At 47.1% G+C, this 27916-nt stretch overlaps 1 protein-coding gene across 2 annotated transcripts in view; it reads right to left on the bottom strand.

Moving 5' to 3' along the window:
- Grid2ip (Grid2 interacting protein) overlaps positions 1–12817 on the bottom strand; it is a 36039-nt gene extending 23222 nt beyond the window's left edge. Inside the window, exons 1-2 of one of the 2 annotated variants that reach the window (XM_027413574.1) lie at positions 12413–12817; positions 7683–7837 (exon numbers count right to left, since the gene is read on the bottom strand). In XM_027413574.1, the coding sequence (XP_027269375.1) occupies positions 7683–7837; positions 12413–12808 (551 nt within the window). In that variant the 5' untranslated portion in view covers positions 12809–12817. Of the gene's footprint in view, positions 1–5922; positions 5937–7682; positions 7838–12412 lie in introns of those variants that run through there. The other variant, XM_035444326.1, reaches the window with a different exon arrangement.
- Between the last annotated feature and the right edge of the window lie 15099 nt (positions 12818–27916).

Genomic DNA, 27916 nt, shown 5'->3' with positions numbered 1-27916 from the left:
TGACTCCGCCCCACCCCGCCTCTTCTCTCCCCGCCCCAGGACCCTTCAACTAGCTGGTGCACCCGAAGGAGTGGATCAGATGATTCCAGGCTGTTAAGCTCTTTCCTTTGGCTCTCAACTCTGTCCCGCTCCAGGAGTCTTGCCTGGGGCGTCACTCGCCCAGCGAGTCCCCCTTAGAGTGGCTGCAACACTGCTTCAGCCAACACCTTTTAGAAAAATCCCGTTTTGTAGTATTTGCGCAGGACTGAGGGAGTTGGCCAGTGTGGAAAATGCCCTCCCTACATATCCAGGAGGAAGGTAGAGGGAGGAGGCCTTAAATGCCGAGGCCAGGGCCAGAGCAGTGGGTGGCCATGCTAGGGTTTATGGATTCGAGGGGAGGTGAAAGAACCCCAGAGGTTTTGAGGTCTTGGTACTCCCAGAGAGGGGTGACGCTGGAAGCCAGCCTGGGAAAAGGTGCAGGATGGGACAAAGAGGCTAGATTTTTTCCCCCCAGTACTACTCAAGTACAGCTGTGCTACCTCCCCAGCACGTTTTTCTTATTTTGATACAGGGTCTTACGAAGTTCCCCAGGATGGTCTTGAACTCACTTTAATACAGACTGGCCTCAAATTCTCCTTCCCTCTCCCTTTGCCTTCCCCTCTTTTCCCTTTCCTTCCTTCTCCCTTCCCTTCTTTCTTTCTCTCCCTCCCTCCCTCCCTCTTTCCCTCCCTCCCCTCCCTCCCCTCCTCCCTCCTCCCTCCCTCTCTCCCTCCCTTCCTCCCTTACTTTCTTCCTCCGGATGAGGTTTTATGTAGCCTAGGACAGCCTCAAGCTTGCTAAGCAATCACGGATAACCTTGAACTTCTGACCCCATTCCCACCTCATCTCCTGGGTGCTAGGGTTAGAAGCATATACTCCCAGGCCTGCTTTTATTCCATTCAGGGAATCAAAGTGAGGGTTTTGTGTGTGCTAGGTAAGCCAGTTGAGCCTCATTACAACCCCAGACCTTGAAGTTTTGATCCTCCTGCCTCAGATTCTCAAGTATATTGGATGATAGGCCTGTTCCACCACATTTGGCTGAGTGATTAAATCTCAAAATACAGAAGTAGACCGTGGATGTGGCTCAGGGTAGAGCATCTGCCTAGAATTCCCCAGTGAGGGGCTGGGGTGTGGCTCAGGGTAGAGCTAGATAGAATCTACCAGCGAGGAGCTAGTGAATGGCTCCATGGTAGAGGACTTCCCTAGCAAGAACAAAGTCCTATGTTCAATCCCCAGCCCTGAAAAACAAAACAAAAATACTAACAGGGCATGCTGCTCCCCAACACCTCAATCTGCCTCCATCCATTTTGGCCCCACTGCACAGCTGTAAGCTCTCAGAGCTATTTCTCTCTGGCAGCCGCAGCAGCACCTATACCTCCTCATGCCACATCTTTCTTGCCCTCCCCCAGGCCTGACAACTCTCAGGCACAGCTCATGACAGCAGGACAGGAGGCAATCGTGATGCTACTTGCCAGCATCATTGTCCCAGAGCCAGTCACCCCCAAAGGCTATAAAAACTGTCCACTGGGCTGGCAACAGAGAAGATGAAAGTATCAGATGAACGCTCATGCTGCAGTCTGGACATGCTGCTTCAGGGCCAGGCCACTATCATCACAGAGATGTCCCCAGATAGGGTGGCAGTGGTGGGGGCATTTGGCCAGGTGACTCATGACAGCATGAAGTCACTAGGGAACAGTCTATACTTGTGGACTGGTCTACCATGCCTGTCTCAGTGAGAGAGCATTATCAAAGATCATTCTAGAACAATCATTGTTAACCAGAGGCAATTTTGCACACACCTCTACCCACTGAGGACATTTGGCCCTATCTCAAGATATTTTTTGGCTGTCACAAAATGACAGCTGGGAGAAGGATGTGCTGTTGGTACTAGTGGATAGAGGCCAAGGCTTCCAAACAGCCTATGTGCACGGGGCAGAGAAATAGTGGGGACCCCCTCCCAAGTTGCACTGAGTCACTGCTCTGGGGTAAAAGAGACCCTCCATATGGGAAGTCAACACTAACCAATCACACACTGTGCTGGGCACTTTGGCCAACATCAGCTCATACAATTCCCCCAAACACTGTATTATACACACCTTTTTATTGTTTGGTTTGCGGTGTGCATGCGCACCTTATGCGAGCTTGCATGGGTGTGGGTGCATGCACACGCAGTGCTTACCCATGTGGAGGGCCGAGGTGGATATTCCACTTGTCCTCCATCCTTTTTCCACCTTGTTCACTAAGGAAGGGTCTCTTAATCAAACCCAGAGTTGATCCATAAGGCTAGTCTGCTAGCCTGCTTGCTCTGGGGATCCTCATCTCTGCCTTCTGAGGCTGAAACTACAGATGGATGTTTAATATGGGTTCTGGGGATCTGAACTCTGGCTCTCATGCTCATGCCAAAAGCACATGAGCCACTGAGCCACTTTCCCAGCCCTCGTATATAAATATATATATTTTTATTCCTTTGAGACAGGATGTCTGGTCAGTTTCAAACTCATAGAGACCCACCTGCTTCTGCCTCCCCAGTACTGGGATTAAAGGTGTTTGCTACCATAACTGGTTTTGTTTTATTTTAATTATTTAAGAAAGGGTCTCACTATGTAGCTCTGGCTGTCCTGGAACTGGCTCTGTAGACCAGGTTAGCCTAGAGACCTGCCTGCCTCTATTTGCCAAGTGTTGGGACTAAAGACATGTGCCATCACATGGCTTTGTTTATTTTCGTGTGTGTGTGTGTGTGTGTGTGTGTGTGTGTGTGTGTGTGTGTTTGATACCCATTCCTGAGTGTGCATGTGGAGGTCAGAGGTCAACATGAGATGTCTTTTTTCAATTGCTCCGCACCTTTCTTTCAGACAGGCTTTTTCACTGAACCTTGAGTAAACTGATTAGGCTAGGATGAGCAGTGGGCCCCAGGGATCCTGTCTCAACCTCCCCAGTGCTGGAATTGCAGGCTGTGACACTGCACCTGGCTTTTACATGGGTGCTGGGGAGCCAAACTGAGTCCTTGTGTTTTCACAGCAAGCACTTCACCCAGTAAGCTGCTGTCTCTCCAGTGCAATTATAGCATAAATATTTTGTGTATGTGGTACAGGGGGATCACACCCAGGTCTTGGGCATACTGGAAAGAACTCTACCACTGAACTATCTGCTGGTTTTGTTTTTCTTTCTTTGTGATGAGGTCTCTTTATGTAGCTCAGGCTGGCCCTGAACCCCATATGTAGTCTCAAATTGCAACCCTACCACAGGCACCTGAGTACTACTAAAAGTGTGCCCCCCACCCTCTGCGTTCGGCTCCAAGGTGTCATGGTGTTGTTGACACTTAACACCAAATAAAAGAGGAAAAGGGGGCACAGGTAGTCCCTACTCCACCCCTAGGCCTCCAGCTAATCACTTGTTTTTTGCTTATAGTCAGTGCAACTCACTTATAGGGTTTCCTACCCAGAATTCTGTTGGAAGCACACAGGCATAGGCTAAACCCTCTTTATCAGACAGTCTATGGAGATCAGTTTACTTCCTCAAGGTTGTACCATCCTCAAAGTGACCCCAGAGCTCCATGTGGAAATTCCAAATCGTACCATCTAGCCATGCCAGCTGCCTTGTTCTCTAACTGCGTTGTCATTCCCTCCCCCAACAGACATATCCCCTGCAACTGCTCTTTCTGTTCCCTCCTGGACACATCACACTTTCCAAAATGCCTGTCCTGTCCTAATTAGAAAGCCATTTTACCACTTAATCAGACTGGGATTCCTTGGGGGACAGACCCAAATTAGGCTCCAAGTGGCAGCAAGAAATGCTATTGTAAGGTAACCTGATGCCTTTGCAGACTGTGGCCACAAACCTGGACACATACAAGGTCTTCACTGCCCTAAATGATAGCTACTCAGCCTGTATCTATGTTAAGTACTTAAAGTGTAATTAATGAGAGCCTGATAAACTATATATATTGGACAGTTTTCATTTAGCTTAGGTTGGCCTGAAACTTGTTATGTAACTCAGGATGATCTTAAACTTCTCAGCCTTCTGCTTCTACCTCTCTAATGCTGAGATTACAGGCATCCACCACTATCCCTGTTTTGTTTTGTTTTGTTTTTTGTTTTGTTTTGTTTTGTTTTTTGTTTTGTTTCTCTGTGTAGTCTTGGCTATCCTGAAACTCACTCTGTAGACCAGGCTGGCCTCCAACTCATAGAGATTCACCTGTCTCTGCCTCCCCAGTGCTGAATGCTGGGATTAAAGGTGGGCGCCACCACTGCCTGGCCACCATCCTTGGTTTTATGCAGTGATGGGAACTGAACCCAGGGCCTTGCTATGTAACCCAGGTTGGCCACAAATTTGCAGTCTTTTTGCCTTAGCCTCCCAAGTGCTGGGATTACTGTTGTGTGGTCCAAATTTATGAAAAATCCATCCATATTAAATAGCCAGGTGTGCTTAATGGCTACAGTGGAAGAGGGCTCAGGATCTTAGTCTCACTTCTGCCCAGGTCTTCTCTCTGCCTGGGCCATTGCAGTCACCTCCAACTCTATCCCCCACCCCCCTCATAGGCCACACTTCTGTGTTCCAAGTGGCTTCTAACCTCCTCGGAAAGGTTTTTTATTTATTTATAGCCAGGTCCTTGATAAATCACCCAGGCTGGGTTTGAACTTGCGATCCTCCAGCTTTTGCCTCCCATGTAGCTGTGACTCAAGTGTGGCTCTAAAGAAAGCTTTACATACATGCACATGTACACACACACACACACACACACACACACACAGACACCATCAATCATCATCCTCATCACCACCTACTACCTTTTTTCTATTTAGCCTCTTATTTAAGCCTCGTCTTTCTGCTATGTGGGCTCCCCGGGCCAGGGTAGTGATTCCCCATTGTCCTTACTCAATGGCAGGCAAGGGCGTCTCTGCTCCTGTGTTCTGGTACTAGACGCTTGGTGTTGAACTCTTCTTGGGGATTGACCTTCCTGTCCCCAGGACAGGCCCCCTCTGAGCCTAACTTTTTGAGGTTAATGCTGACACCTGCTGAGTCCTTGCCCTGATTGCTGTTTAAGTCTGGGTCAGCAATGGACTGACTGCCTCTGAACTTGGATCTCAGAATTAGCCAAGGAGGCTGTGATGCTTCCTTGTCTCTTTTGAGACTTCTCCAAAAGATTGTACTCAAATCCCCAACACCCCAAGAGCCCAGCACACAGTGGGGACGTTGGCAGCTGGCCAACTTCAGGGAGCGAGGTGTTAGGAAATGCAGAGCGGTTGGAAGGGTGGTGGTGGTAGGGAGGCGTTGTCTGAAGTCCCCACTGCCATGTTATCCTCCTTTCGGAGCCCAGCTGGGCGCCGCCCCTTCCTCCAACAACCTCCCCAATTTTCCTGTCGCACTTGACACCCGCTGGCAACACAGGCTTTCCATTCATCCTCCCAGCAGCGCCCCAGGGAAGCAGCGGGCCACCGGGGCATCCCAGAGTGTCCAGGGGTTCCCGCTTTTTTCAGACTCTAAATCTAGACCACCTCCTCCCCTCCAGATCTTCAGCTGACGTGGGCCTGTCGGTCGCTTGGGGACGAAAAGCAGCCAGCAGAGAGGCAGCCGCCTCTGCCGCTGTCCCAGGAAAGGTGGCGGAGACAGAAGCCCCGCAGCACCGAGATGAAACCAGGAAATCTAAGCGATCCTCCAGCTGAGTCTGGCCTGGAGACAAACGCGCCAAGTTCCCCGGGGACAGAGCGTCCCCCTTCAAGCCCAGCCCTTATGGAACTAGGCAGAACCGAGCTCTGCCTATCTGTCACCTCCCCAGGAAGTACTCAGCCCCCTGCATCAGCTCCGCGATATATTCCGCCCTAGAAATAACTTTTTTTTCTTCCTATTCAGACCTTTTTTTTCTTCTTACCAGCAAGAGTGCCAAGAGTCAGTCCCCTTACTCACCCCAGGCAGCTCATGGTGGCCTCTTTCGGTGGCCTCCAATGCGTTTCGCTGCAGAGTCGAGATGCTGAGCCGGGGCTGGTGGGGGCGGGGGGCTGGCCAGCCCAGTCCCTGACATTGGCCAGGCCCAGAGGGAGGGGCAGACCGCGGGGTGAATGGCAGCGAGGGGAGGGGGCAGACTGAGCCCGGGGAAGGGGGAGGGGTCGGGGCAATCGCTGGCCCCAGAGGCAAGAGCTTGGAGAGAAAGCCAGGCGGGACTCACAACCAGAGTTTGAAAACCCCAGAGGCTGTCTGATCGAAGACGGTTGTAGATACAGCCCTCAGTGAAGGAGGCCAGGGATTGGAGATATTCCTGGGTCACTCCAAGCCAGGACCCACCAAAAATTTCTCCAATAAACTTGGAGGGTGAACTGAAGAGACTAAAGGGCACAGCTAACTGGGTTCAAGATCACTGATTTGCTCTGTGATCCTCTCAGAACTTCAACTTGACTGTATGAACAGAGTTCATTTGGTGACAGAGTGTCCTTCAAGGATCTAGTGTAGTCCTTGCCAAACATCTATCACCACCACCACCACCACCACCATCACCATCATCACTATCATCAATCTGATATCAAAGAGCCCTAAGTGTAGGGGCTGGGAGGATGGCTCAGTGGATAGGGTGCTTGCCCGGCAAAGCATGAAGACCTAAGTTCCCATCCTCAGCACTGACAAAAATGCCACATGCAAGTGGCTCTTGGTAACTCTAGCATTGAGATGAGGGAAGGGCAGACAGGGACCTGGGGCTCCTTGCCTGACCAGCTAGTTTATCTAACATAGAGAATTCCAGGTTCAGTGAGAGGAGTTTTGTTTTTGTTTTTAATGGTTTCTCTGTACCTTTGAACCTGTCCTGGAACTTGCTCTGTAGACCTGGCCTCAAACTCAGAGATCTGCCTGACTCTGCCTCCTGAGTGCTGTGATTAAAGGCATGTGCCACCATGCCCGGCTCGGTGAGAGATCTTGTATCAAAAAAATAAGGCAGAAATGACTGGATATGATGCTGGACAACTTTAATTTCAGAACTCAGGAAGATAGAGGCAGGCAGATCTTCATGAATTTGAGACCAGCCTGATTATATAGCAAGGTCCAGGCCATCCGGGGCTATCCAGCAAGACCCTGTACAAACACACACACACACACACACACACACACACACACACACACAGAGCGAGAGTGAGAGCGAGAGCAAGAGAGAGAGAGAGAGAGAGAGAGAGAGAGAGAGAGAGAGAGAGCCTGATGTGGTGGTTCACACCTGTAATTACATCACTTGGGAGGTCAGGGTAGCAGAACATTGAGTTCAAGGCCAGCCTGGGTGACATAAGGAGATCCTGTCTCAAAAGAAAGGAAATGGGGGCATCAAGAGGCGGAGAGTGGGCAGAGTGGGCATTGCCTATAGGGTGGGTGAGTGTCAGGACCCATACAGGACTGCCTCCTTCCAATGTGCCACTGCTCAGTCACAGTATGGAGCTGGGAGTGTCTGCATGTCTTATGGGAGACTCCTGCCATCTGGGTTTGGGATGGAGTCAGCTGTGACTGTACCTCAGGAGGTGATCCCTCACAGGCCAGCATCTGCTGTCCCTTTCACCATCACGAACACAACCACTGCTACAGGTTCACCTTTGTCACCAGCTCAAGTGCAGGCTCCATGTACCACTTGGATTGGAAAGACACCCTCCTTGAATGAAACCCACTTGGTCTTCCCATCTTGACATCAATAGGGGTACCTGAGGTTGTCCAGGACTGGCCCCTGGGCCTCACTGGGCAGCACCAGAGTAAGAGCCCACACCAACTCATCCACCTGCTGCTCGGCAGCAAATTGCTTCAGTGCAGCAAACACCTGCTCCTTGGCTGTTGGCTGGTCCCCCAAGATGTCATCTACCTGCAAAGACAGGATCACAGGTAGAACCATGGAGAGTTCTCAGTTTACCTCTATGTTTACCTCTATAGGATAGCCAACAGAGCAAACACTGCCCATTAGGCCTCACTGCTAAACTTTCAGCTGCTCTTGACACAGGGACTATTAATATTTTCAGTTTGTATCTCAAGAGCTAGGGTCACAGAGGCTGACAGAGAAAGGACTTGCAGAGAAGTAACTTGTGGAAGGACAGCTCACACAACTGATATGGGTTGCAAGGTTATAGAATCAGGATCTGAACCTAGGAGCCACCATTGTTTGCTTGTTTGTTTGTCTTAAAAAACATTTCTTTGGCCGGGTGTTGGTGGCACACACCTTTAGTCCCAGCACTTGGGAGGCAGAGGCAGGTGGATCTCTGTGAGTTCAAGACCAGCCTGGTCTACAAGAGCTAGTTCCAGGATAGTCTCCAAAGCCACAGAGAAACCCTGTCTCAAAAAACCAAAAACAAAAAAACAAAACAAAACAAAAAACCCCACCATTTCTTTGCATATCTACAGGAATCAGTTCTTTCCCATTGTGTGGGTTCTAGGGATTGAACTCAGGTCATCAGGGCTTTGGGTGAGGGCCTTTAACTGCTGAGCCATTTCATCAGCACAGGAACAGCCATTCCAAGGAATCCAAGGATCAAAGGACTTAATATAAGGGCTTAAGCACGTGCCAGGCGCTCACTAATTGCTAGTTACTATTATTATAATACTATGCTGGTGTTTCATTCTGCAGCACTGTTTGCTTAGGGTCCCTACAGAGAATATTCTGGTTCCACAAAAGCACTGTAGAAGGTGTTGCCTTGCCGTGATTTTTAACTCTCTCTCTCTGAACTTTTTGGGGTGTTCTTTCTCTTCATGCACATAACTAGCTAATGTTAATAAAGGAACATATTCAGAGGGGTGTGTGGGGTCTTTGAAACTGGGTGTGCAAATGCACACAGTGTTCCTAGAAAGTAGGAACATAACTAAAGCACCTTTTCTTTCTCCCTCTCTCCCCCTCCCTCTCTCCCCCCTCCCTCTCTCTCTCCCTCCCTCTCTTTTACCCCTCCCTCTCTCTTCCCCCTCCCTCTCTCTCCACTCCCATCTCTCCCTCCCCCTCTCTGTCTGTCCACCTCCCTCCCTCTCCTTCTCCTTCTGTCTCCCCCTTCCTCTCTCTCCCCCTCCCTCTCTCCCCCCTCCCCTCTCACAATAGTGTTTGTTTCTGTCTTGCAGTACTGAGGATGGAATCCAGGGTTTCTTTCACATGGGCAAGTGCCACTAAACTCCATCCCTATCTCTCTGTGTGTGGTGTTTATGTGTGTACATATTCATGCGTGTGCATGTGGAGGCCAGAGGACATTATTGGGCATGTTCCTAAGTGGTTCTCCACTCCCAGTCTCTTTTATCTTTTTCTTTTGTGATGGTCCCTCCCACTCAGCTGACCAGGGTGGGCTTGAATCTCCACTGGAACTTGTCATCCTCTTGCTTCAGCCTTCTCAGTAGCTGAGATAACAGACCCGGGCCACCAGACTGAGCTGGTTTCCTTTTACTTTTACTTTTTCTCACCCTCCCTCCCTTCCTCCCTTCATCTCTCCCTCCCTTCCTTCCTTCCTTCCTTCCTTCCTTCCTTCCTGTCTTTTTTTTTCTTTTATGGACAGGCTCTTGCTATGTGGTCCAGGTTGGTTCTCAAACTTAGTATCCTCTTGCCTTTACCTCTCAAGTGCCTTAGATCCAGGCATGCATCACCACACCTGGCTAGAGCCCACTCTTCCATTCAATGACCTGATATCTATGAATTTATTCAAGTAATGTCCTGACAAAACAAGTGTGTGATGACCTATGAGTGAAGTTTAATCTTTCTGTCATTACATATTTTTATTACATTTTGTGTGTGTGTGTGTGTGTGTGTGTGTGTGTGTGTGTGTGTGTGTGCGCGCGCGTGTGCACCACAACACGTGTGTGGAGGTCAGAGGACAATTTCTGGAATCGGTTTTCTCCTGCTGTGGATTATAGGCACTGAATTTAGGAGTCAGGCTTGCACAGCAAGTGTGTCTTTTCCTGCTGAGCCATTTTGCTAGTCCTGCTACGGAGCCTTGGAAATGAACTCATGTCTCACTGCTTTCTTTGAAAAAAAAAAAAAATGGGGCTAAAGAGGCAGCTCCATGGTTAAGACTCTCAATGCTCTCCCAGAGGACCTGGGTTGGGTTTCCAGAACCCACCTTAGATAACTCATAATCTCCATGCAGTTCCAGGGGAGCCAATGCCCTCTTCAGGTCTTCATGGGTACTGCATAAACATGGTACACGTACACTCAGCCATTTTCACATACACATAAAATAAATAAATCCTTTAAAAATGACTACTATTGTGTATGCATGTGCATGTTATGGCCCAAGTCTGGAGTTCAGAGGACAACCCTGTGAAGTTGTTTCCACCTTTACATGGATTCTAGGGATGGAATTCTGGTCGCCAGGCTTGTGTGGCAAGTTTCTTTATATACTGAGCTATCTCTACGGTCCCCAGTTGCTTTCTTGGTGGTTCCACTAGTGCATTGCAGCAGGATTTCTAGAGCAGTGAGAGTAGAGGATGAGTTAGTATTAGCAGGTGAAATCGAAGGATTCTTAGCAGAGACTACTCTGTGCATGTTTGAGTCCCTAACACTTGGAATCTTTGTATGTCACTGTCTATGTCCATCAGCTATTATAGCTCCACACCTAACTCCAGTCCAGCTTCAAGCATAGGTCCTGGGGCACAGCAGGTACTCTATGCATATTTATATGGTAGAACCAAAGGGTAGCATTCCCTAAAGTCCCCTGCTCACTGTCTTCCAAGAGGTTAAAACAGTCTGTAACACCAGCCACCCTCATTCCCCCTGCCCCATGAACACCTGCAACGCTGCAAGGGCTGCAGTTTGGAATCAAAGTCAGCAGCAACAGCCTCATTTCAAAAGAGTGTGTGGCTAGCTGCAAGGATGCTTTATGTAAGAAAGAGGAAAAAATAGCTCCCTCCAGGGGGGCTCAGGCCACAGACCGGTTTTGGTGTCAGTTATTACCCAGATGTTCTCAACCTACATCTAAGCACAAGGCTCCATCAAGGGACACTAATGGATTTTCTATTAAATACCAGCAATCCAAAGGAGCAAAAACTGGGGCAGGCAGAGTACTGGTGGGAACCTGGGTGGGGGAGCTGGTCATTATAAACTAGGGAGGGTTCCTCAGAGGCCATCTTTTATTGGAATCTACCTACTTTTCGCGAGTGCTTGGTAAGCCCCAGCCAGAATCTACCACTTCACATACCCCCAGGCTAAAAAACATTTCGTTAGACGCCAGACCTTCCCTGATTGCCCAGCAGAGCCCATCCTTACCAGTTCTGCTTCCTGGGCAAGTTTATATATCCACTCTACCTTACTGGGGGCTTTAAACTGCCTTCCAGCTCTGCAGGGATTAGATGGGACAATCTGCTCGCAAATCATCTGGGACAGTAGCAGACATGATTTGTTTTCTTTTTCTTCACTACCTCCCCCCACCCCCATATTTTATAAATCCCTGGGTGGCTTCAAAAATTCTAGATAGGTAGAAATGACCTTCAACTCTTTTTTTTTTTTACACTTAGATTTTTATTTTATATGTTAAGGGGGAGAGAAGTGCATGCCATAGCATGCAAGTGGGGACCAGAGGATGACTACATCCCTCCCCACCTACTGCCCCTTTCAACTCCGAAGCTCCACATTGAGATGAGGGACTCAATCTTATATGGTTGCCAGCCATTCTGGAAAACTGCCTGGGCCTCTGTAGAGAACTTTGTGTGGGTGGACAGTAAACTTCTTTAGTTTAGCTTCTGAGGCCCTGCCCCCGAATCCTAATAGTCACCCTCCTCACCTGTCCAGGGTCAGGACTAAGGAGTTTCCCTTCTGAGGACAAGCTCAGGACTTCAAATATCCTTGTCAAGAAGTAGAAGCTGAGTTTCCAGACTCAGCATCCAGGTGAAGTGGAGTGTCTATGTTCCAGAGAATTCCCTGGTCATTCACAAGTTCACTCTTTGTTCTGCTGGAGCCTGGCCAGATGAGGAGCAGGGACATCTGTTTGTCTATCTATCTATCTATCTATCTATCTTCTATCTACCCACCTACCTATTATCTATCTACTTATCATCTACCTACCTACCTACTTATCATTTACCTATCATCTATTTACCCATCGACTTATATCTATCAATCAGCCATCTACTTATCACCAGTCTCTCTACCTACCTGTTTATATCTATCTGAGGTCTTGGGTATCATTTCTTTCTCTCTCTCCTTCCCTCTCTCTCTCTTTCTTTCTCTCCTTCCCCCCTCCTCTCTCTCTCCTATCTGCCTATTATCTACCTACTTACCTGTCTAGTTCTCCTCTATCAAACATTTATATATCATCTATTTATGATTAATCAATGATTCAATCAGTGATGAATCATCAATTTTAGATGCGAGGTCTCACTATGTAGCCCAGGCTGGCTAGGAACTTGCTTTGTAAAAACTTTGCTCAGCTGGCAACCCAGGGTTGTGTCCCGCCCCTTCCTTCTCTGAGCGTCCTACCTTGCAGCTGAACTCCTGGGCCTTGCGCCTGCGCTCTCTGTGCACAGCATCTGGTCTGCGGCGGCCAGCCAAACGCAGCAGTTCGCGACCCAGCGGGAGTCTGCCGCCAAATCGCGGGGATAGCCAGGCTGCTGTCAAGGCTGTGGGGCCACCTTCGGGACCCGGGAGTACACCGAGGCTGGGTGGCACTCTAGGGCAGCGCCGTGCCAAGCGCACGAGGTGTTCTCTGCTCAGGCCACCCACAGCCAGCCCCTCAACCTCCAGGATCTGGTCCCCGGGCCGCAGTCCCCCGGCGTGTGCGCTGCTTCCTTCAGCCACCTCCATCACGAAGCAGGGTCCAGAGCCGCCCAGCTGAAAGCCAAAGTCCTCAGGCCAACCTTGGTTGGTGTCTGGCATTGCTGTTGTGGCTATCCTGCTGGAGAGAGAAGCCCATATGGTTCTGTCGGTGGAATCCTGCTTAGGCCTGAGTACCTATACTGGTTTGCTGGACACAGACAGGTGTCATATCCTGTCACATACCACAGAGACATCGTAGGGACTGGAGACACATATGGCTTTTAGGAAGAGGGCGGAGGACTGCTGGGGTGCTGCTTCAGTGCTCCAGGGGAACAAAGCTAAGTGTGGGCCTCTGAAGACATCACCAACCTGCATTACCCTTAGTTCTGGACTTTACAGAGAAAAATTCTCCCCCTTTGTTATGAAAGACAAATGGTATTTATTTGAAGTCTTTTTGTTTTGTTTTGTTTTGTTTTTTGTTTTTCGAGACAGGGTTTCTCTGTGGCTTTGGAGGCTGTCCTGGAACTGGCTCTCGTAGACCAGGCTGGTCTTGAACTCACAGAGATCCACCTGCCTCTGCCTCCCGAGTGCTGGGATTAAAGGCGTGCACCACCAACACCCGGCATTTATTTGAAGTCTTAACTTGAGTTTCTTGGTTTGGTTTGAGTTGGTAGCGCTGCAGGTTGACTGCCTGGTCTACCTCTGAACTGCTCCCCCCTACTCCCCCCCCCACATTGGGGAATGGCAGGCAAGTGCTCTGCCATTGAGTTTTAGCTCCAGCCATCTTTCTTTTAATTCCCAGACTGGGGCTCATTAAGTTGCCCAGGGTGGCCTAGAACTAGTGAACTCTGTAGTCTAGGCAAGCCCTGGGCTTGTGATTCTGCTGCCTCAACCTCTCAAGTAGCCAAGACTACATGCCTGCACCACCAGGCCCTGTTTTCTTTGTATGTTTTGGGCCAGAGTCTGCTTTATTGTCTGGTTTCCGTGAAATGTCCATTTTCCAAGGTCACCTCTTCTTAACTCCTTTCCTTCTGCGGAAACCTTCTCTGTTAGTCCCAGATGAACCACATGCTCTAGAGATCTCAGCATGGGATCGTGAGGAGAGGCCCCAGTGACTATGCACAGCCGTGACAAGGCTTTAGAAATCACCGTAGCCAGCCTGGTGGTGCAGCCTGGCATGCTGGCTACTAGGAAGACAGACACAGCAGGATCTCTAGTTCAAAGCCAGCCTTGATAACTTAGTGAGACTTTGTCTCAAAATAAAAATATTCTGACTCATGGCAACAATACACAAACATACATAAAAGTTTTTAAAAAATTAAAAATGTTTACATTTTACATAATCGTCTTGCTAAGTTGTCCAGGCTGGTGTTTTGCTTTGCCTTTTTTTTTTTTTTTTTTTTTTTTTTTTTTTTTTTTTTTAAGAAAAGGTCTTGGTTCTCTTCTAAATGTAGAACAGGCTGGCCTTGAACTCAAAGCAATCCTCCTGCCTCTACCTCTAGAGTACTGGGTTTACAGGTGTGAGGCACTAGAAAAGTCTCAAAGTCACTGTGTACCTCAGACTGACCTTACATTCCTGCAAGTATAGGCATGCACCACTATACTCCATTTTGTACCACCCTGGAGAGGGAACCCAGGCCTTCATGTATGCTAGGCAAGTCCTCTATCAATTAAACCACATTCCTAGTATAGGAAGGCTGAGTTTTGAGGTCCCTGGACTCAGATGTTTTTCCATCTTCAGTGGAGTCTTGGAGACCTGCCTCCAGGAGTCACCTCAGGGGCTCACTCCAGGAAACACCCTTCCCAAGGAGGCCTGGCGTGTCACTGCTAAGAACCCGGACAGTTGAGGAAGGGAAGGGGACCCAGCTTTCGAATAGCTTCATGAATTATGAGGACATGTCCTTTGAATGACAGGAAGTGAGATGTCCTGTGTCACTTGTCACCAGTGCACACTGTGAGAATTCTTCACAATGGGCAGAGCAGAACTGCTGCAGCCTGGGGTTGGCATGGATGGTAGTGTCCATTCTGAGCCTACAGGTTCCCTAGTCCTCCTCTGCCCAAGGCTGGGTGCCGACTGTTAGGGACACTTCCTCTGTCTCATCAAAACTTAGGCAGAAAGAGGGTCTCTATACTTCCCTGGACTTACAAAGTAGCAGCTTCACCTTAAGACCGGGCAAGCAAGTCCTAACCCGAGGTCGGTCCACCATGTTTCATTCCACCACCCATCTCTGCTTCAATAGTGGGGGACCAAGAAGTCGGGGGAGGTGGCACATGCCTATAATCCTGGCACTTAGGAGGCTGAGGAAGGAGGATCATGAGTTCAAGGCCTACCGGGGCTACAGGTGAGCCCATCTCAGAAAAACAAAGGTCTAACTGGGAACTGAATGTAGAGCTATGGCCCACAGTCTTCTTCTAAACACACTTTTTCTGGGCAGCACGCCTATGCTGGGTAGTAGGGATAGCTAACAGAGCCACTTAACGCTTTCTGCCCAACCCAGAGAGTCTGCCAGAATCAAGGAGACTGTCAGCGAGATTGGTGAGACAGCTAGGCTGATAGAGGCATTTGCTGCTAAGCCTGAGGACTGAAGTTCCATCTCTGGACTCACAGGTAGAAGGATGGAACCAGTCCCCCCATGCTGTCCTCTGACCTCCACACATGCTCACTGGCAAGCCTGTTGTCTCCCATCACCCCCCAACCACCACTAGCAGCAACGCAAAGTAAATATGCTGTCAGCAGGTACTCAGGACTTCTGAACTGTGCCAGACTTTCTGATGTATCTCCATCCACTGAAAACTAATCAAACTGTCCTCTGCTCCTCGTCCCCCTGCTGCCTCACTCCCAGTCCACCTCCCCTCACCTGCCCCAGGATGCAGGCTCCCCAAAAGGCTGACTGGGTTATCTCACGGCATGAGTTAAAGTCATGCTGGGGGCTCCCAATGTAGATTACTGGGTGTCATACCCATTCCCCGCTCCTCACATTCACTACTCACCTGCCACTCTGAGGACTGTGGTGGTCAGGGGACAAGGCTGAGCATTTGTAGAGCATCTAGGGACACCAGCTTTCTGTCGGCTCTGTGTCATTCAGGGCCTTGGCATCAGTTACTGAAGCACCTGAGGGGACAGCTGGGGTTTCGAAGGCAAAGTGATCCTCTGGGTAACCCGAGAGGCTCCCGGTTACCAGGTAGACCAGCAGGATGGCGGGACAGCTTGGCCAGGACCCAGGCTGTACAGAAGAACAAGCAGTGGTCCTCAGGAAGACTCAGAGATCTGCTGGGGTCCTAACCATGGCCCTGGAAGGTAGGTAGAGAGGATTCCAGTGGGGACTTGGGGGGGAGGGTGTGGTGGTGGGGACACAGTCATCAGTTCAATGGGACCAGTGATGGTGGAGGGAACTGGTAAGACCCAGTGGGACGTAAGATCCAGTCTCCACAGAAAATGTCACAGCAAGAGCTAATAACCAGATAGTGTTATTAGCAACAGAAAGGGAGACTCAATCCAGAGAGAAAACAAGTGGGAGCCTGGGGATGCAGCTCAATTGGTGGAACACTCACCTAGAAACAAACAAACAAACAAACAAACAACTTGGGGCTGGTGAGATGGTTCAACAGATGAAGGCATCTGCTGCCAAACTTGATGATTTGAGTTCGGTTTCCAGTCACAAACATGAAGGAGAGAATCAACTCATGCAAGTTGTCCTCCTACAGCCACACACAATGAACATTGGTATATGCAAACATACACACACTCTCTCTCAATGTAAAAAAGGAAACCAATTCAGATGTTTCTGCATTGGGGTGCTGACAAAAATGGTTATGTAAGTCAGTGGAATCTTTATAGCTAGAGGCAGAAAGAAGTGAACATGGCATTGTGCTCTGGTTGTTAGAGATGTTTCCTCCTAGGGTATATGCTAATGATTCTGACATTACAATGCACACACACACTGGGATCCAGTGTGTGAGTAAGTGGACTGAACCCTCTAGAACTGTGAGCCCAAATAAATCATTCTTCCTGCGATGGTTTGTGTTAACTGTCAAACTGACTGTTTAGAATCATGTGGAAGAAAAGTCTCTGGGCATGCCTGTGGGGACTGTGATGATGGAGTTCATTGAGGTTTGAAGGTTGCCCACTGTGGGTGGCACCGTTGCCTAGTTGGTATGGTGAACTATGTAAGCGGAGAAAGGGAGCTGAGCAGCTGCGTGCATTCATGGCTCTTTGCTTCCAGATTGTAAAGGATGTGACCAGCTGCTTCAGCCTCCTGCTGCCTATGCTTCCTCACCATGCTGGTGGACTATTCCTTGAACAGTGAGCCAAAATAAGCCTGTTCCTCCATAAGCAGCTTTGATCAGAATATTTTATCACTGCAACCAGGAAAGAAATTAAGACACTTCCCTTAAGCTGTTTTTGCCAGGAATTTTGGATGCAGCAATGAAAACAAACCAGCCCACCCACAAAGGAGGTAGAGGACATGTCCATAAATGTGTAGTGACTTCCTTCTAGAGCAGTGGTAACCAACCTTCCTAATGCTATGACCCTTAATACAGTTCCTCATGTTGTGGTGACCCCCCCAAACATAAAATTATTACTTCATAATTGTAATTTTGCTACCGTTATAAGCCAAAATCTAAATATCTGTGTTTTTCAATGGCCTTAGGTAACACCTATAAAAGGGCCATTTGACCCCCAAAGGAGTCAGGGCCCACAGGTTGAGAATCCCTGTTCTAGAGATTACAACGTAAAGATGGAGCAGAGGAAATATGGTGGAGAAATCTGACAGGATGTTCTAAGATCAAAGGTCCAACTCAACACCAACAAATCATGTATGTAGTACCTAGTCTTGAGTTTATATAATGACAGTGGCATTTTGCTACTTCTCCCTAAATCCATAACCACACCAAGTGTGGGAAAACATCACAGGACTCCAGTGTTCAGCCTGCATGTCACTAGATCTCATTACAGATGGTTGTGAACCGACATTTGGTTGCTGGGAGTTGAATTCAGGACCTCTGGAAGATCAGCCTGTGCTCTTAACTGCTGAGCCATGTCTCCAGCCTGATACTTAATTCTTTAAAACTTTTAAAAATATTTTATTTTGTTCTTAAGTGTGTGTGTGTGTGTGTGTGTGTGTGTGTGTGTGTGTGTGTGTGTGTATGTGTGTGTGTAGACCAGAGGACATGGACAATCATGGGTGTCATTCTCACAAATGTCTTCTGCCTCCATTTAGGCAGGGTCTCATTAGCTTGGAGCTCACAGAGTATGCTAGGCTGGCTGGCCAGCAAGCCCCAGGGACCCCGCTCCCATCTCTACTCCTGAGCACTGGGATCACAGGCAAATGCCACCACATCTGGCAGTGGGTGCTGGGGATGAAACACACGTCCCCGAGCTTACGAGGCAAGCACTTTATGGATGAAGTTTTTTTTTTTTCCCCTCAGGCTTTTAAAAAATATTTTAAAACATGGTCTTGCTGAGTATCTCAGGCTGGCCTCGAGTCCATGATCCTTTTGTCTCAGCCTCCTTAGCTCTAGGATCTCAGGTATAGCCTACAAAGCTGAGGTGATACTCGAAAAACTATGCATATCATCAAATATAAGGAAATTCTAAGAAACTGCCCCAGATTCAAGGATCCCAAAGATCTAGGTGTCTTGGAGGGAACATTGGAATAGCAGCAGGGGATACTTGAGGAACTCTGTGCTAGTTTGACATCCTGTGACAAAATGCCTTAGAGAAAATTATTTAAAATGAGGAAGACTTATTTTGGCTTGCAGTTGGAGAAGCTTTAGTCTGGCCCCATTGTTCATAGCTGGCATAGAGACAACATGGCAGGAGAGGCATGTGATAAAGGAGGGACTGTGACCTAGAACTGTAAGCCAATAAATCCTTTCCCAATCCAAGTTGCTTTGGGTCATATTGCTTTATCACAGCCATGGAGAGGAAATTAGAAAAATGCACTTCAGTAGATTAATCCATTAATCATCTCAGTACCTTTATTCAGTCATCACCTCTCAATAGTGCCAGTAGGTGGGGACCACACCTTCAATCCATGAGCCTTTGTGGGAGTTTCTTATCCAATCTTTACTCTTTAATTTTCAAAATTCACTCTTTAAAGAATAATTTACAAAATTTAAAGTCCGAGTTGGATAAAAATAATAAGTCAATTTGGATTCATTGATTGTGTCAAAATGTCCTAGAATAACATAAGACAACAACAATGACGGGAATAGGATATGGGCTATAGAGGGGCTTTTTATGAAGCTAAAGTGTTCAAAAATTAAAAGTTTGTTTTAGGGGCTGGGGCAATGGCTTAGAAGTTAAGAGTATATACTGTTCTTTCAGAAGACTAGAATTTATTCCCCAGCACCTATATTAGATGGCTATGACTATCTTGTTCATGGGATCCAATAACCATCTGCTGGCATCCACAGCACCTGCACTAGTGTGCACATACCCACACAGAGACACGGACATAAAGCAAAAATAAAACTATTATTATTTTTTTTGAGACAGGGTTTCTCTGTGTAACAGCTCTGGCTGTCCTAGAACTCACTCTGTAGACCAGACTGGCCTCAAACTCACAGAGATCTACCTGCTTCTGCCTCCTGAGTGCTGGGGTTAAAGGTGTGTACCACCACCAGGCAAAAATAAAGCAATCGTTTTTAAAAAGTTTATTTTGAATATCCTTTTCTTGGATAGGCATGATGGTGCAGACCTATCATTTCAGCACTTGGGAAGTTGGGGCAGGAGGATCACAAGGCAACTTAGTAAGACTGAATGTATCTCAAAATAAAAAGTACAAAGAAGGCTGGGGTATAGCTCAGCAGCAGAGCACTTGCCTACATTAGGGTATCACCAGTGAGGGGCTTGGAATGTGGCTCAGTGGGAAAGTGCCTGTCTAGAATCCCCCAGTGAGGGGCTGGGGTGTGGCTCAGTGGTAGACCACCTGCCTAGAATCCCCCAGTGAAGGGACTGGGGTGTGGCTCAGTGGTAGAGTGCCTGGCTAGAATCCCCTAGTGAGGTACTAGGGGTGTGGCTCAGTGGTAGATCACCTGCCTAGAATTCCCCAGTGAGGGGTGCAGCTTAACCTTTAGAGCTTTTGCTTTGCATGACCAAGGCCCTGAGTTCAGTTCCCAAAACACACACACACACACACACACACACACACACACACACACACACACACGAAGTTACTTGTGATATAGACCATCATGATGAGGCTATATGCTTTCTAGATTCGCTGTACCTTAAAATGCTATGTTTTTCCTCTGTCTGCTCTCTCTCTCTCTCTCTCTCTCTCTCTCTCTCTCTCTCTCTCTCTCTCTCTCTCTCTCAGTCTTTCACCTTCTACCCACTATAAACTCTACTATGGGGCTTCTATATGACCCTGCATTAGCAAGAGTGGTCTAGAGCAGAGCAGCATCTAAGTGTCTGATCAGATTCTGTTGTAACAGAAGACACCTCATAGCAGAGCACCAAATGCTTAATGGGCTGCTTAATTGTTGGGCTGCACAGCAATTAGACATGAACAGCAGCAGGCACACGAATGACTTGGCAAGCTTCTTTGTCTTCTCTATTAACAAACCAAGCCAGGTGTGGTGATGCATGACTCTAGTTCCAGCACTTGAGATGGGGAGGTAGAAGGATCAGGAATTCAAGGTCATACCTCACAACATACTGAGCTGAGCCCGGACTGCTTAGAAGCTAGTCTCAAACAGCAATGAAGCCAGCGTGATGGCACACGCCTTTAATCCCAGCACTCGGTAGGCAGAGGCAGGCGGATCTCTGTGATTTCCAAGTTAGTCTGGTCTACATATAGAGTTCCAGGCCAACCAAGACTACACAGTTAAGGCCATGTGTCAAAACAAATCAATGCACGCCTTTAATCCCCACGCTCGGGAAGCAGACTTCAAAGCTGGCCTGGTCTACATGGCAAGCTCTACATGGCATACACACATAAGGCCAGTACAAAATGGAGTGTCCTCTATTGCTGTCTTCATCACCCTCCTTGATATAGTATCTCTCTAAAGGTGGAGCTCTCTGTTGCAGCTAGCCCACAAGCCCCACAGCCCTCTCATCTCCACTCACCTCTACCAGTGCTGGTGTTATAGGTATGCACTGTCACACCCAGGTTATTTTTTTGGGGGGGGAGTGCTAGGGAATTTGACTCAGGTCTCCATGCTTGCACAGCAAACACTTTATCCACTGAGCTGTCTCCCCAGCCATGACTATCTTTTTATTTTATTTTATTTTATTTTATTTTATTTTATTTTGACACAGGGTCTCATTTTAAGGCTCTTGCTGGCCAAGGCTGACTTTGAAATCCCAGAGATATGTCTGCCTCTGTTTCCCAAGTTCTAGGATTAAAGACATGTGCCACCATACCTAGCTAATTTATTTTTCATTTTATTTATTATTCTTTTAAGACAGGGCTCTGCCAGGCGGTGGTGGCGCACGCCTTTAATCCCAGCACTCTAGAGGCAGAGGCAGGAGGATCTATGTGAGTTCGAGACCAGCCTGGTCTACAAGAGCTAGTTCCAGGACGGCCTCTAAAGCCACAGAGAAACCCTGTCTTGAAAAACCAAAAAAAAAAAAAAAAAAAAAAAAAAAAAAAAAAAAAAAAAGACAGGGTTCTGTAGCCTGTATTGATCAAATTGCCTTAAACTTAGAGAGTTCTGCCTGAACCACCATACCTGTCTGTTTTGTTTTGTGCTTAGATAAGGACATTAATTCTATCAAATCAAGGTTCTTGTTTTTTTAAATTAAGAATTACATTTATTTTTTTAGTGTGTGTCTTCATGTATGGCTGCCAGTGAGCACTTGTGGAAGCCAGAGGACAATGTTTGGGAGTAGGCTCTCCCCCTCCACCATGGGGGCCTCAGGGAGTGAACTCAGTTTTTCAAGTTTGGTAGCAAGCACCTTTACCCAGTGAGCCATCTTGCCAATCCCAAAATTGCATCTTGATAACCCCAGCTAACCTTAATCACTTCCTCAGAGGCCTTATCTTCAAGCACACTAATTGGGACTTTAAGATATGAATTTGGGGCCAGGCAGTGGTGACATATGCCTTTAGTCCCAGCACTTGGGAGGCAGAGGCAGGCAAATCTCTGGGTTTGATGCCAGCCTGATCTACAGATAGAGTTCCAGAACAACCAGGGCTACACAGAGAAACCTCGTTTCTAAAAAAACCAAAACAAAACAAAACAAAAAGATTTAGATACGACACATACATTTAGTTCACAATATCACTTCTAACAGTTGCTCTTAGAGAAAAAACTGCAGACATAAATCCATACATACCCTTAGATATGATCAGAACAGTACTGTGATGGAGGTCTATTGCTGTGGCAAGCATTAGTGACTTGTCCTGAAGACACAGGAACAGACATCTTTTTACCCCAGATAGGGACCTGACAGCATCCTGAAAAAATGCCCAAGTATAACTTGGTAAACCAGCCAGTTTATGGGGGCAAAGGATTACCTAAAGAAGGGTGGGGAAGAATTGGCACTCAAAAGCAGCTATATCAGCAAAAAGCCCACAGAACCTGCATTCCCAGAGCTTCACACCCAATTTGCAAGCAGCCTCAGCTGAGAATCCGTTCCTCCCCTGCAACTGTTCATGCTCACAGGGCTCCAGCGATGGGACACGGGAGTCGTTGGTTTTCTGAGCTTCAGGGTCATGTGACTTTCCTGAGCTTTCAGGAGTCTTTCTCAATCTCCTCTCTCGAGGGAGGAACCCTTCCAATCAGAGAAAATAGCTGAGCAACATGACTGAAGGGAGGAAGAAATGATTTGTGGGAAGGAAGGCCACCATGGCATAGTAGTACCGAGCTGTTCCCATCACGATGGTGTGGAAGCAGGAAGGTCACCACAGCCTGGCCACACCCAGCCTCTTAAAAAATTATATTTATTTATTTATTTATTTATTTATTTATTTATTTATTTATGGGGGGGAATGTGTGGTACCCCGTGCAAATGAAGGTTGGAGGTCAGCTTGTAGGAATTGGTTCTCCTTTTCTACCATGTGCATCCCAAGGATAAAACTCATGTTGTTAGGCTTGGCGGCAGGCCTAACTGAGCCGCCTTGCTGGCCCCAGAGCCAGTACGACAGCAGATAGTTTTCATACATCTCTTACTTCATTCAGTTGCCACAATTCTAAGAAACATAGAACCAGTAGTCCAGTTTAAACAAGAGAAAATAGAGTGTCAGTGTGAATGTAAGATGTGTCAAGGGTCACACACACCGGAGCGGGCTAAGTCAGCATTTGCTCTTGACTCCAGAACTCATGATCTACCTAGAAACTTTTGCTACTGGGGAAAAGATAAATATATAGAGACGGAGGAGATAAATCAGTGAGTAAAGTGCTTGCTGCCCAAGACGAGGAACTGAGTTCAGATGCTCTGCATCCCTGTGTAAAGCCAAGTATGACAGCGTCCATCAGCAGCCCAAGCGCTGGGGGGAAATGCTGGGGCTGGTGACAGGAAGAGCACAGTGGAGAGCAATTGATAACACCCAATGACAGCATCTGGTATCCTGCTGCACCCCACACCCACATGCACACATGCACAGGCATCACACACAGACACACACACACACACACACACACACACACACACACACACACACAGGCACGCACACACGCACACATGTGTGAAAATATCAATCAGGTGCTCTCTGCTTTGGCGTCTAACATAGTTTTTAAGAGCTTCATCATTTCCTCAGGGACAGGAGTGTCTTTTGCGCTAATGAAATGATTCTTGGTGGGCTTCTGGGTACCACAGGATGGGGCTGGTTGCCAGGGGAACCAGACATGTGATTAGAGGGTTGGAACTCTCAATTCTATCCCTATAATTAGTCATACCGTTGATGAAACCTCCATAAAACCCTGAAGGACTTCCATGGGTGACTAGGTTAGGGGACAAGAACAAGGCTTTGTGCTTGGGAAGGGAATGCTGTGTGCCTTAACTCTGTACTGTGCTCAGGGCTTTCTCAAACCTTGTAATATGGATTTCCTGGACAAATGAGATGGCTCAGTGGGCAAGGGAGCTTGTAGCCAAAGCTGAGGACTTGAGTTTGATCCCTGGGATCTACACAGTAGAAACAGTAGTAGAACCAACTGCTACAAATGGTCCTCTGACCTCTATATGTGTTCTGTGGCACATCCACGGAAATGCACACCCTACCCCATAAAAACAATGAAATAAATAATTGTGATTAAAATATTTAAAAAAAATCTCTCCATCTGTCTGTTCACTTGTACCTTTATTTTTTCATATGTATTCATTACATATTTTTTGTTTTGTTTTGTTTTGTTTTTTTTCAAGACATGGTTTCTCATGGCTTTGGCTTTGGCTTTGGAGGCTGTTCTGGAACTAGCTCTTGTAGACCAGACTGGTCTCAAACTCACAGAGATCCTCATGCCTCTGCCTCCCGAGTGCTGGGATTAAAAGGGTGCCACCACCACTGGGCTTGGTTTTTTTTTTTTTTTTTTTTTTTTTTTTTTGGCTTAATTTCTCACTACAAAACCAAGGTTGGATTTGAACCCATAATTCTCATGCTTAAGTTTCCTGTGTGATAAGATTAAAGATGGCCTATACCACCATGCCTAATGCATAATACATACATACATACATACATACATACATACATACATACATAGGGGGTGTCTTGTTTGAAACAGGGCCTTACTATGTAGATCTGACTTTCCTAGAACTCACTCTGTAGGCCAAGCTGGCTTCGAACTCTAGATATTTACCTGCTTTTTCCTCCCAAGTGCTAGGATTAAAGATATACACTACCATGTCTGCCTATTTATTTATTATTTGTGTATGTATGTGCAAGTATCATTTGGTGTGGGTGCACCAAAGGTCAATTTGGGTGTTCTTTCTCAGGCATCCCCCTTTTAAAAAGAAGATTTATTTGATTTTAATTGTGAATGTGGATATCTCTGTGTAGGTATATAGACATAAGTGTCAGTGCTAGAAGAGAGCAGTAGAGGGTGTTTGAGTCTCCTGGACCTGAAGTCTTAGGCAGTTGTGAGTCTCCCTATGTGAGTGCACTCATGTCCTCTGCAAAATGCACTTTAACCATTGATCTGTCTTTTCAGCCCTTCTATGGACTCTCAAAGTAAGCTAATCTGTCTGGCCAAAACAAACAAACAAACAAACAAAAAACCAGGGGTCCTTCTGACTCTGCCTCACAGTTCTGGGATTACAGAACACCATTATTTGGTTTTTGTTTGATTTTTGCCTGAGTTGGGATCAAATTCTCATCCTGGAGGGCTGGCATGATCACTGAGTAGCTAAAGGCTCTCATTGACATACCCAATATCCTGGTTAGTTAGTTATTTGTTTTTGTTGTTGTTGTGAGATATCTGTACACTGTGAAGGTACATTGCTGTGTGAAGGTAAAAAGTTGAATGTCCAATAGCTAGGCCACGAGGTATAGGCAGGATTTCTGGGAAGAGAAAGAAAGAGGAGGAATCTGGATGAGTGGGAGATGACAGGAAACATAGAGAGGAAACAGGAGGTGCAAGATGGGAGAGAAGAACTGGGCGGTGGTGGTGCATGCTTTTAGTCTCAGCCCTCAGGAGGCAAAGGCAGGAGGATCTCTGTGAGTTGGAGGCCAGTCTACTCTACAGAGCAAGTTCCAGGACAGCTAGGGCTGTTGCAAAGAGGAACTCTGTCTTGAAAAACAAAACAAAAAGATGGAAGAGAGGTAAGGCCATGTGATAGAATGTAGATTAATATAAATGGGTGAATTTAAGTTATAAGGGTTAGTTAGGAACAAGCCTAAGCTATATGCCAAGCTTTCATCATTAATAGGAAGTCTCTGCGTCATTATTTGGGAGCTGGCTGGTGGAACAGAAAAAGACTTGTTACAAAAAAAAAAAAAAAAAAGGACTTGTTACAGGTTTGTTTGTTTTGACACAGGCAAGAGTTATCAGAGAAAAGGAACCTCAATTGAGAAGATACCTCCATTAGAATGGCCTGCAGGCAAGTCCTTAGGGCAGGCATTGTCTTGATTGGTGACTAATGTGGGAGGGCACAGCCTTCTGTGGGCAAAGCCATCCCTGGGCAGGTGGTCCTGAGTAGTATAAGGAAGCAGGCTGAACAAGCCAGGGGAGCAAGCCAGTGAGCAGCGTTCCTCCATGGCCCCTTATGGTTTGAATGAGAATGCCCCCCCCCATGGGTGTTTGAATTCTTGCTTCTCAGTGGAACTATTTGGGAAGGATTAGGAAGTATGGCCTTGTTGGAGGAGTGTCAAGGTGGGGTGGGCTCTGAAATTCCAAAAGACTCTCAGCCATTCCCAGTTAGCTCTCTCTGCCTCCCAGTTACATCTCAAAGCATGTACTCTTAGCTACAGTTCCAGTGCCATGACAGCTTGCTGGCCTCAAACTCACAGAGATTCACCTGCTTCTGCCTCCTAAGTGCTGGGATTAAAGGCATGCACCATCACCTAAATTCTTTCTCTTTTTTAAATAAAAAATTTGTGGGGGGTCATCAAGATGACACAGTAGGTAAAGGCGCTTGCTCCTAAGGCAGACAATCAGAATTTGATTCCTGGAACCCACATGGTGGAAACAAAGAACCAACACTCTCAAGTTGTCTTCTGCCCCCCACACGAGTGCCATGACATACATGCATGTACACACACAAAGCAAATCAGATGTGATTTAAACTTTTATTCAACAGGGCTGGGGAGATGGCTCAGAGGTTAAGAGCACTGGCTGCTCTTCCAGAGGCCACACACACACACACACACACACACACAGAGTTCACAATTGTCTACAATTTTAATCCCAGAGCATCCAACACTCTCTTCTAGCCTCTGTGGGTATCAGATGCAGAGACATATATGCAAAACAGCCACAAAAATACAATTAAATATTTTTAAAATTGTATTCATGGGGCTGGAGAGATGGCTCAGCAGTTAAGAGCACTGGCTACTCTTTCAGAGGACCCAGGTTCAATTCCCAGCACCCACATGGAAGCTCACACTGTCTGCAACTCCATTTTCAGGGTAACCAACACCCTCACAGAGACACAACAACAATGTACAATGAATAAAAATAAATAGATAATTTTTAAAAGATAAAGTTTGTATTCATTATTATTGTGTATATGTGTATGAGTGTGTGCATGGGTCACATGCCATAGCAAGCATGAGTGTGTGCATGGGTCAGGTGCCATAACATGTATGCAAGACTCAGCTTTGCAGAGTCAGCTATCTGTTTCTACCTTTATGTGGGTTCTGGAGGTTCAACTTAGGTCACTAGGGCTTTTCAGACAGCATCTCCTTCTTTCTTTCTCTCCTTTCTTTCTTTCTTTCTTTCTTTCTTTCTTTTCTTTCTTTCTTTCTTTTCTTCCTTTCTCCCTTCCTCCCTTCCTTCCTCCCTCCCTCCCTTCCTTCCTTCCTTCCTTCCTTTTGAAATATAGTCTCGTGTGGCCTAGTTTGGCTTCAAACTTGCTAGTAGCTGGTGATGGCCTTGAACTCCTTTCTTTCTTTTTTCTCTTCTTTCCTCCCTCCCTCCCTTCTTTCTTCTTTTCTTTTGAGATGGTTTCTCTGTGTATCCCTGAATGTTCTGGAACTTGTTCCGTAGACCAGGCCAGTCTTGAACTCACAGAGATCACTGCTTCTGCCTCCTGAGTGCTGGGATTAAAGATGTGCACCGCCACCACCTGAACTGTTTTTTCTTTCTTTTTTGAAGCCTTGAACTTCTTATGCTCCTGCCTTCATCTCTCCAGTGCTAGGATTACAGGACCATCCCACTATGTCGGGATCCTTATTGACTTCCATGTCCTCTGCATTCTCTCATCCACATGGAAACCATCAAAAGCTATTAAATGAACAGTAAGGCAGTATTCTTTAATAAAAAAAGATTTTATTTTATGTGTGTGTGTGTGAGTACCTGCCTGTATGTATGGGTGCATGCCTGGTGCCCTCAGCGGCCAGAAGAGGGTGTCAGATCCTCTGGAACTGGATATAGACTGATGGGACCACCATAGGGTATATTTGTTCTGGGAACTGAACCGGTGTATTCTCAAGAGCAGCAGATATCTATCTATCTATCTATCTATCTATCTATCTATCTATCTATCTATCTATCATGTATACGGTGTTCTGCCTGCATGTATGCCTGCAGACCAGAAGAGGGCACCAGATCTCATTACCATGTGGTTGTGGGAATTGAACTCAGGACCTTTGGAAGGGCAGGCAGTACTCTTAACCACTGAGC

The sequence above is a fragment of the Cricetulus griseus genome, chromosome 4 (genome assembly GCF_003668045.3).
Source record: "Cricetulus griseus strain 17A/GY chromosome 4, alternate assembly CriGri-PICRH-1.0, whole genome shotgun sequence".
Classification (NCBI taxonomy): Eukaryota; Metazoa; Chordata; class Mammalia; order Rodentia; family Cricetidae; genus Cricetulus; species Cricetulus griseus.
The sequence above is the reverse complement of the archived record's forward strand: the minus strand, read 5'-3'. Positions and strand labels throughout refer to the sequence as shown.